The sequence below is a fragment of the Hypomesus transpacificus genome, chromosome 2, assembly GCF_021917145.1.
Source record: "Hypomesus transpacificus isolate Combined female chromosome 2, fHypTra1, whole genome shotgun sequence".
Classification (NCBI taxonomy): Eukaryota; Metazoa; Chordata; class Actinopteri; order Osmeriformes; family Osmeridae; genus Hypomesus; species Hypomesus transpacificus.
In genome coordinates, this window is record NC_061061.1 from 12,667,889 (window position 1) to 12,678,658 (window position 10,770).

General features: G+C 49.4%; 1 protein-coding gene across 1 annotated transcript in view; it reads right to left on the bottom strand.

Moving 5' to 3' along the window:
* The window catches only part of myh14 (myosin, heavy chain 14, non-muscle), a 29,691-nt gene extending 19,657 nt beyond the window's left edge, over positions 1 to 10,034 (bottom strand). Inside the window, exons 1-8 of the mRNA XM_047033646.1 lie at positions 9,866 to 10,034; positions 6,234 to 6,423; positions 4,864 to 5,070; positions 3,522 to 3,678; positions 2,559 to 2,586; positions 1,935 to 2,052; positions 1,517 to 1,619; positions 175 to 185 (exon numbers count right to left, since the gene is read on the bottom strand). Coding sequence (XP_046889602.1) covers positions 175 to 185; positions 1,517 to 1,619; positions 1,935 to 2,052; positions 2,559 to 2,586; positions 3,522 to 3,678; positions 4,864 to 5,070; positions 6,234 to 6,410 — 801 coding nt within the window. The 5' untranslated portion in view covers positions 6,411 to 6,423; positions 9,866 to 10,034. The remainder of the gene's footprint in view (positions 1 to 174; positions 186 to 1,516; positions 1,620 to 1,934; positions 2,053 to 2,558; positions 2,587 to 3,521; positions 3,679 to 4,863; positions 5,071 to 6,233; positions 6,424 to 9,865) is intronic.
* Positions 10,035 to 10,770: the final 736 nt, after the last annotated feature.

Here is a 10,770-nt window from a genome sequence, read left to right on the forward strand (position 1 = left end):
TGAGATCACTGCCTGATCCCGAGGTTCTCAAACCCTGTTCACCTCCTTATCCTGATTTATGAATATAAGTTCCCCCTTTACCTGTATTTATATTGTAGAAATAGGTTTTTACACCCATGTTTTCATGATTTATTTTTTCTTATTATTATGATTATCATTTGATCTCTCACATACCCCCTGTAGTACTGTACCCCCATTTGAGAAACACTGGCTTAGTCAACGCTAAAGATGGTTGCATTTTAGATGTTTATTCTCAGAGCCAGGGCAGTGTCTGCCACAGAGCCAGAGCCAGAGCCGGGGTCAGCTGGACAGCTGGACAGCTGTGGTTGCAGCATTGGCCGTAGCAGGGCTTGTGTTTGAGCGTGCGACTGGAGGAGGTAAGACAAGCAGGTAAAGACTGCCAGCCAAGCAGCATTTTGAGTCTGACACACACACACACACACACACACACACACACACACACTCACACACTCACACACTCACACACACACTCACACACACACACACACACACACACACACACAACAACAAAGCACGTTACATAGATACATGAGCACTACACTACACACATGCTCAAACGCACCCGCTTAGACAAACATGTGTGGGCAGAGTATGCATACAGATTCCAGTACAGCGGGAATGTGTGCACGACCACACGCCTTGCTGGGTACAGTGGTTAATCACAAGCCATCGTTCACAAGCCATCGTTCACAAGCCATCGTTCACAGCCATCGTTCATAGCCATCGTTCACAAGCCATCGTTCACAAGCCATCGTTTACAGCCATCGTTCACAGCCATCGTTCACAGCCATCGTTCACAGCCATCGTTCACAGCCATCGTTCATAGCCATCGTTCACAAGCCATCGTTCACAGCCATCGTTCACAGCCATCGTTCACAAGCCATCGTTCACAGCCATCGTTCACAAGCCATCGTTCACAAGCCATCGTTCACAGCCATCGTTCACAGCCATCGTTCACAGCCATCATTCACAGCCATCGTTCACACATTTGTTCACAGACATCGTTCACACCTTCACAGCCATCGTTCACAGCCATCGTTCACAGCCATCGTTCACAGCCATCGTTCACAGCCATCGTTCACAAGGCTGGGCCACACAGATGGACGGAGCTCTGCTATGCTACTGGCAACGAGACAGCCACTGACAAGTTAAAGATCACATGATTCTCCGTCACTTAGACCAAGAAATCATACATCAGCTCTATCATTCTACATCTGCCATGATCCCACCACTGCACCCCCTGATTATAATCATCTGTTAGTTTGATACTCACATATTGCACACTCTGAGAATTGTCAAAAGAAAGTGTTGGTGGAAAGAGGAGGATGATGGATGAATCCACAGATGAGAAGGATAAAAAAAGACAAAATAAGACATCAATAAAAGACAAATGAGACAACAATAAAACGATGAACACAAACAAACAAGCTCAATTCTAATGTACGATGTTTGACAGGTTAAGGTGACATGGCATCAGTAGTCCTGGTTTAGGGGCAGTTTATGTTAGTTTGAAGTAGCAGGACAGGACAGGACAGGAGAGGACCACTTACCCTGTTCACCAGGGAACTGGGCCTGGGGAGGGACCTATTGCCTTCCGTCTGACACCCGGAAAAGACAGTGGAGGAGAAGACAGGGTGCGAGCAAAAGAGGGGAGAAGGCCGTGGAGAGAGCAAGAGGAGGGAAGAGAGGACGATGGAGGGAACAGGTAGAAGAAGAGAGAAGCAGCATGTGTTATTAAAAAGTTATAGGTCAGGAGGGAAAGGAGCAGCCCTCTACACCTCCCTCCCCCCTCTCCTCCTCCCTCTCCTCCCTCCCTCCCTCCCTCCCTCCCTCTCCTCCTCCCTCCCTCTCCTCCCTCCCTCCCTCCCTCCCTCTCCTCCTCCCTCCCTCCCCCTCTCCTCCCCCCTGGCTACCTGCATGGAGGGGTCTTTAGTTCTTCCCAGAGTTCCAGTCTTGTGTGACGAGGCAACATGAGCCAAATACTGGATGACTTTCTTAGTGTTCTCTGTCTTTCCTGCTCCTGACTCTCCTCTGAAACACACACACACACACGCGATAAATACACACACACGATAAATACACACATCGAACAAACCCCATCTTGTCTTCAAGGAGGTCCTCAATAAAACAAGCACGCATGCATAAACACAAATGGGAAACATTATAAACACAAACACCAAAAAGAGAAGAGTAACAGGGTCTTATAAAAAGGGTTTCATGGGTCGGTCCAGACAGTTCTAACAGCAGTGAGAGGGGGACCCATGCAGTGCATTGTAAGCCAGGGCTGTAAACACAGAGCAGGTGTGCAGGATGTAGACAGCGTTACTGACGTTGCTGTTGGAAGGATATGAAGGAGACTGGGGTAAAAATACTCAAACTGGTCGCAATGTTTGGAACTGTAGGTCTGTAGAGGCTAAAAACAGAGGCCTCATTCTAAATATGGTTACCAGACAGACAGACAGACAGACAGGTTGGCACACAGACAGAATGCAGGCAGGAAAGAGACAGACAGACAGACACACAGACAGGTAACTCACGTGCAGAGTATTGACTGGTCTTCCCGGTCTGCAAAAGGAAACAATTGTTTTTAATGAAAACAATAATACTGCTCACAGTGTACAGAATGTGCCAGAAGGCAGCTTAACGTCTGACCAGGAACCTTGCATCACTGCATACTTAGTACCAGAACATGTCAACTATTCAGCTAGTGTCAACAGAATAATGCTGCTTTATGCAATCCTTTTGGAATTGGACAGCTTTAACCATGGGCCTGTTTGGATCCCGTTAGCCTTGTCATTCACTCGCTCTCTGGGTTGCAGAGAGGCTGGTCACACACACAGGAATGGTCTTCCCAGAAGGTTGTTCTTCAGTTTTGGTGTGTCCATAGTTGTTCACACGCACACACACACATACCTCACACCGGTCATACTGGTTCAACGATCAAACAATCTCACACATGTCAAACCTGGTTGAGTGTGTGAGAGATAAAAAGAGATTGGAACAGGAAAAGAGAGAGAAAGATAAAGAGAAAAAGAGAAAGAGAGAGAAAAAGAGAGAGAGAGAGAGAGAGAGAGAGAGAGAGGAGGGGTGGAAGGGAGTGGTAAAGAGAGAGAAAGTAAGAGAGCTATTCCGTCAGTGTCGTGCTGTCATCTAGCAGCCTGTCCTCAGGGTTGAAGCCTCAGGGTAAAGGCATTGCTCAATCACCCTGAGACAGACCTGCCTGTCGGTCACACTCCCTGTCTGAGGAGGTCTGGGAACTGACAATGGTTCAAACATTTGGCTCTAACCATGGCAAGGACTTGTTAACACTACAGTGAAATGCATGATCATAACAGTGCTACGTAAAACTCTACTACACCACTACAAAGAGCCACGGCAACTCTGGAAAGCGCTTGTGTTGTCGTCAGCGTGTCAGAGTAGATGTAGCGGCGCTGTTCCAGGGCAGCTGGGTGGGTTAGTGCCGGGGGTCAGGGGTCAGGGCTAGGGTCAGCGCTGCGTACCTTGCAGCATGCTACGGTAGGCAGCTTCTGATATGGCGTAGATGTGAGGGGGCATCTCGTGGCGCTTCTTGCCCCGGTACATCTCCACGATGGACTCTGTGTAGATGGGCAGGTTCTTATAGGGGTTGACTACCACGCAGAATAGCCCTGAGTATGTCTACAACACACACACGCACACACACACACACACATGCACACACACACGCACATGCCAGAGTGACACACAGAAACACACACACACACACACACATATACATAGGTTAGAGTACAAAGATAAGACGAAGACATGAACTTTCATCTCAGAGACTTTGCAGGCTAATCAGGGCCCAGCCCCATGTAGAGACCCAGCTGAGGGACGGACACATCTCCTCATTATGCAGAACCTCAGGTGTTCCATACCTACAGTGGTACACTAGCATGCCTGAGGCAGCCGTACAGCAGGGCCGGGGACCTGAGTACAGTCTAATATGTGGAGTGTTTGGGTACAGTCTAATATGTGGAGTGTTTTGGGAACAGTCTAATATGTGGAGTGTGGAGTGTTTTGGGTACAGTCTAATATGTGGAGTGTGTTTGGGTACAGTCTAATATGTGGAGTGTGTTTGGGTACAGTCTAATATGTGGAGTGTGTTTGGGTACAGTCTAATATGTGGAGTGTGTTTTGGTAAAGTCTAATATGTGGAGTGTTTTGGGTACAGTGTAATATGTGGAGTGTGTTTTGGGTACAGTCTAATATGTGGAGTGTTTTGGGTACAGTCTAATATGTGGAGTGTTTTGGGTTTATGGACTCATGAGGAGGCAGCCGTGTTAGAGCCTTTACAAACACACAGCCCTGAACTCTCCCCTCTCCCAGTCTGTGTGTGTGTGTGTGTGTGAGGGTTACAGAGATATGGGAGTATGCATTGCAACCTCACAGCCTTGATTTCTCCACTGACTGCTTTCATAATCTTCTCTTTTGCACATTCCTGACTCTATCTCTCTCGCTCCCTCAGTCAAAGACACGCTAACTACCCTGACAGATAAAATGAAGATGGTTATCCAGGGTTAGGCATATACATGTGTACAATCTCACTTCAGATTTCTTATCTTTCCTAATATTTCCTGTATCTTTGTCTTCCTTTTCTTGATGAGAGAAACAGGAGTCGTGTCTCCTTCCTCTCCCTGGGACAGCATGAGCACCCTGTAAGATGAGGCCTCTTTGCTCCCCTGTTTCCCCCTATCAGTTACACCGCTGGGACCAGAGGACACCTCACACACCGTGTACAGGGCATGTGTTGATGTTAGGGTCTCCTTCACAGTGCCTCTCCGCATGAGACGGTGTGTGTGTGTGTGTGTGTGGACTCACATAGATAAGCCCAGAGTAGTATCTCTCTCGGAGGTTGTGGAGGACGGAGGCCTCGTTGAGGCAGGTGAGGTCAGCCATGTCCTCCACCTTGCTGAAGCGGGGCGGGTTCATCCGCTGCACCTCCTCCCTGGAGAGGGTGAGCCGGGTGTGGCTGTCGGTCAGCTCCACCTCCACCTCGTCCCCGCGCTCCTCGCGGATGCTCGCAGACTGGAAGGGGACACAAGGCGACGAGTCATTTCAGGACTGAGCCCAGAGGTGACTTGGGGACATTTAAAATGAGGAAGTTATTTATTGTGTGTTATGTATGGACTCTGAAGTCCAAAAGGGAGAGATGAGAGGATGATAGAGGAAGGAAGGAAGGAGAGGGGGATGGAGGGTCAAAGGAGCAGTTCCGGTCAGCCTGACATGAGACAGACAAACAGGAAGTGCTGAACCGGGAGCATGACCAGGTCACAGGACACTGTTCTGCTCCACACTTAAACACTCCCTGCGTGTGTGTGTTCGCGCGAGTCTTTGTGTATGCAAGTGTTTGTATGTGAGGGCATGTAAACACGTGCGTGTGTGTGTGAGGGCAGCATTCTCAGATCATGGATGTGAAAGGAAGTCAGTGTGTGAACCGTGGCCCCTAACATTAGAGAGCTGAAGGACAGGATTGTTCTATTCATAGAGCTCCATATCTGAAGGAGACCAGCAGAGAGGAGGAGGAGCACAGACAGGACGGCAGCACCGCTCCAGAACACTGTCCAGCCACTGGCACACTGTCCAGCCACTGGCACACTGTCCAGCCACTGGCACACTGTCCAGCCACAGGCACACTGTCCAGCCACTGGCACACTGTCCAGCCACTGGCACACTGTCCAGCCACTGGCACACTGTCCAGCCACAGGCACACTGTCCAGCCACTGGCACACTGTCCAGCCACTGGCACACTGGCACACTGTCCAGCCACTGGCACACTGGCACACTGGAGTAGATGCTTCTGGAACATGATGAGAAACTAAAGCACGGCTCAGAAGATGATACCTGGTTTGAAGCGATTGGTATAAAAAGGAAGTCGTGGAACACACTGTGTGTTATAATGATTTTGTTTTTGACAGCTCAAACCGGCTAACCCCCCCCCCCCCCCCTCACCCTTTCATCCCCCGCTCCGCCATTCCTTGACACACCTGCATGACACACCCGGCATTCTCACACACACACACACACACACACACACACACGCACACACATACCTGTGGCCAGTCACTCACCGGCTCAACAAACATCCCTCCTAAAATAAGAGACAAAGGAGTAGCCACACCCACAGTTCAGGCCCCGCCCCTCCCCAGGCCCCGCCCCTCCCCAGGCCCCGCCCCTCCCCAGGTCCTCACCTCAAAGCCGTGCTTCTCTGACGGGACCCACACCAGCCTCTTGGCCGCCCAGTCGGCCTGGCTGGAGGCTGAGAACACATGGCCAGTGGGAGGGGCCGAGGAGGGCGATGCTGGCCCCGCCCCTGACGACAGGAAGCGGGTGATGTCATTGGCGCCGCCCCCTGATGACCTGGACATGGTACTGCTGGCACTGGAGAGAGGACGAGAGATGGGTGAGGAGGAGAGGGTGGGGGACAGGAGAGGAGGGAGACAGGGTTACACACCTACAATCAACTGTCACATTTGTGTGTGCGTGTGTGTGGTCACGTTTGTGTGCGTGTGTGTTTGTGAGTATGTGTGTGTGTCATGTTCGGTTTAAGAGAAGACTGTGGTAGAGCTGCCCCACTCCGCTACATGATGCTGAGCACTGGTATGCCACTGATGGGGAGGGGGCTGCAGGCTACTATCGGAAACTGACAGTGATTTGATCCTGCTTTAACACGCACAGACACACACACACACATAGACACACACACACCCACGCACACACACACACACACAGAGCAGTGTTGCCTCACAGCCCAGATAACGCAGATCCAGCCAGAGATGGCCTAATTGAGAAACACAGCCAATCCAGAAGACGGTCAGGAAAGATGGAGGAACTGAGGAAGGGGAGGGAAAGAGAGAAAGAGATAGAGAGAGGGGGGGGGGGAGAGAGAGAGAGAGAGAGGGGGGGGGGGGGGGGGGAGAGAGAGAGAGAGGGGGGGAGAGAGAGAGAGAGAGAGAGAGAGAGAGAGAGAGAGAGAGAGAGAGAGAGAGAGAGAGAGAGAGAGGGGGGGGGGGGGGGGGGGGGGAGAGAGAGACAGAGAGAGACAGGGAGAGAGGGAGAGATGCATCAACTGACTCAGTAAACTGACATGACAGTCAGTTAGACTGTGAGACGGGAGGGAGAGTGAGGGGGGGGGGGTAAAGAGAGGGACAGTGAAGAGGAAAGGTGAAAAGGAGATGTTGGCATGAAAATGGTGATCCTTCAAAAGATAGATAGAGATCCTAAAAGATTCCAAAGTCTTGAAGAGCAGAATAGGCTCCACCAAGCAGGAAGTCCTGCTCCCTTAAGTGACGCTCCTCATCAGGTCTCCCTGACGCCCTGGGTCCTGGACTAACGTACGGGCAGATGAGCAGTATCCCTGACGCCCTGGGTCCTGGACTAACGTACGGGCAGATGAGCAGTATCCCTGACGCCCTGGGTCCTGGACTAACGTACAGGCAGATGAGCAGTATCCCTGACGCCCTGGGTCCTGGACTAACGTACGGGCAGATGAGCAGTATCCCTGACGCCCTGGGTCCTGGACTAACGTACGGGCAGATGAGCAGTATCCCTGACGCCCTGGGTCCTGGACTAACGTACGGGCAGATGAGCAGTATCCCTGACGCCCTGGGTCCTGGACTAACGTACGGGCAGATGAGCAGTATCCCTGACGCCCTGGGTCCTGGACTAACGTACGGGCAGATGAGCAGTATCCCCGATGGAGGCTGGACTCTCAACAGAGCGGTGATGAGGATGCGCGGCCCTAGCCTTAGTAACGGCCTCTTCCACACCTCTAACCACACAGCAGCTCAGAGCGTAGCCCCGACCCTGTCCTGGGACCACACGTAGGAAGCAGATATGGTTGTACTTTGATTTTGGTGACTCAGCCCTATAGTTTGCCACATTATTTACAACCGATTGCTCATCCTGGTAGGTTGTGACTCATAGTAGCTCTTTTATGTCCTTTATCAATATTTACTGGGCCATAACGTGTGATTACTACAGCTAATCAACAAGCCATAATGTGTGATCACTACAGCCAATCAACAGGCCATGTGTGATTACTGTAACAAAAGTACAGTAACGGCACCCAAGTAAAGAATAAAGTAATTAAGAGTGACAGAAAGAGGAGGCCTTCTACATCAGTCAACTAAAGTCATGTTGTCTTTGTTCATGTCAACATGGCCCCTGTAGATGCTTCAGAGAGCAGTGAGGACAAGGTCTGTAGAAGCTTCAAAGAGCAGTCAGGAGTCTTCCTGAAGCACAATAATCAACCCACCCTCACAGAGCAGACAGGTATTTTGCTGCCCTGGCTGCAGTGTGTTTAGATCGTTAGGTCTACATGGCAGGTATGTTCCCAGGCCTGCCTCTCTTCATTCCTCAGTAAGAGCGTGTCCAGGGTGAGTCTCCTCTACAACACTTCCTGTCACCGAGGGTGGCAGCGGTGACTCGAGTCATCGTCAACACAGAATCCTGCCTCAGACAGTCACCAGCGTTTACAGGCTTCATGACTTGTGGTATAACCTAATCATTCCTCTCCTCTCCATAAGCAGCATATCTAAGTTCAGCAGGTCTCAGTTCACTTCCCATCTTGGCGATTCAAAAATCATGCCTAATTTATTTCTTCCACCAAATCAACAATAAAGGTTTATTGAAGGGGAACACTAGCTTAAAATAGCAACATCATTTCACACTGGAATATGTACCGTAATGGAGAATACCTTCCTTAATGATAGAGAAAGTCTTTCTGGGGCAGTCTTCCAATGTTACTACGGAGTAGTATCATCTTTTCTGTCAGCAGGTCTCTAGCCTATTTACCATAATAATACTCTTTACAACGGACATTTGAATGGGTCGAGCTTCGCGGTGCACTGAGAGACCGACCACGCCAGCACGAGACATGAGATGCCAAAAAAAACTCCAAACAGACTGCTCTTCTCCATAGCAACACCACACAGCGTGACAATAGTAAAGACAATGGAGTGGAGTTAGAGCGGAGGTCATTGGGTAGTGTGTGTGTGTGTGTGTGTGTGTGTGTGTGGGGGGGGGGGGGGTCTGTGTGTGTGTGTGTGTCTGTGTGCGTGTGTGGGGGAGTGCGTGCGTGCGCGCGGCAGGGTAGGCGGATAAGGGGTCTTGGAACGCCTTTTCTTTCGTTTTGAGAAGGCAGTGTTAGAAATGGTGACAACTTCACTTTAAACCTGTTAAACAAGGGCAGTTTATCCTAAAAATGTGTGTTCGTCCACGTTAATAGACTATAACCTGCAGTGGTCGTGGCTATATGCATTAACGCTGACAAAGGCATTACCACACCTCGACCATGAGATGTGAATATTTCATTTATCGGCGACTACCCTGCGGGTTATAGGACAATTTGAGTTAATGGACCGCGTAAATTAGAACTTCACGAGAGCCAACGGAGTTACTGTCAAATAATTGATGTGTCAATTATATTATCATCATATTGGCCCATCCTAAATGGCTTAATAACAAATTTAATTTATAATAACCCTAACTAACCAAGATGCAATTGACTGAATTATAAAGCCAAAATTGCTAGGTTAGCTGCGGGCTAATATTATTGACAATATAAATTAAAATAAGCACTGCCTTTTATGATCTTCCAGACGTCTTTATATTGTTGAAGGCCTGCTTGCTAACTAGAGAGCCAGAACGCCGCTGGGTCGCTGTCCTCTGTACTGGTGTCATTTTCGGCGTTATGCCACCCGCATTTAGACCAACCTAGCGGTGCTAGCAACTAGCCAATCCCAAAGAAATATGATACGACGCCTTTCAATATATTTCACTACCTACGACTGAATTAGAGTAGGGTAACTGAATAGCTCACCTTCAGAATCTTCTCCGAGAAGTGGATAAGGCTACAGCGGGAGGAGACGGGTTATAAGGCGCTTTCTCTCTCTTTTTTTCTTGACTGATATTAAGTACGAGGTGTGTAGGCTACCGCAAATGCGGCTTTTATCATTACGCCGTTCTCTCAGTGGAAGCCGCACACTCACATTCTCAGTGAGAATAAAACAGACATGCGAATGAGGGCAAGGCCCTAACTTCAGCACAGTAACGCCTTTCCGGTCTCTACGCCAATCAAAGGTGATGATATGGTTTTTGGCAACGCCTTAAAAATGTTTGCTTCAAATGAAAATCTACAACCACATCCTAAACCCGCCCTTTCAATGAGACAATTTTGTCCCGCCCCTTAACTGGCAAATAAACTTCTAGATGGCAAATTAGATTTAACGGAACACAACAGTCACAAAGCTTAACCAATAGAAAAGAAGAGTGGGCTGGACCAAATTACTGAAACGCAAAACATCCAATAGAAGTTGAGTAGCAGGTGCCCATGCATAATTCTCCCGGTGGGGTAGCGAGCTTTGTACGCCCTTTGTTGATGACAGGATCGCTGCTGTCTGTCACTCGGAGGATCCACCAGACACAGATCCACCGTCAGTCTTACGAAGGCGCGTGAGTGGGAGGAGAGGGATAATAACTGATTTGGAACCTGTGCGTAGGGGCTATCTGTCTACGAGCTGAAAAGCCGGGTGACTAAAAAGAGGTAGCCGCCCCAGATTCTCCACTGATAGCTCGTGTCTCCAAGTCGTATTAAGGCTCATGTGTTGTCTGGTTTAATCGGACCTATCAAAGGTTACATGCATGCAGTTGCTTGCATTGAATGTATAGTATGGTTAGATTTGTGTTTGTAGATGTTTTAATGTCCAAAGAGGCCTATGGTGCAGT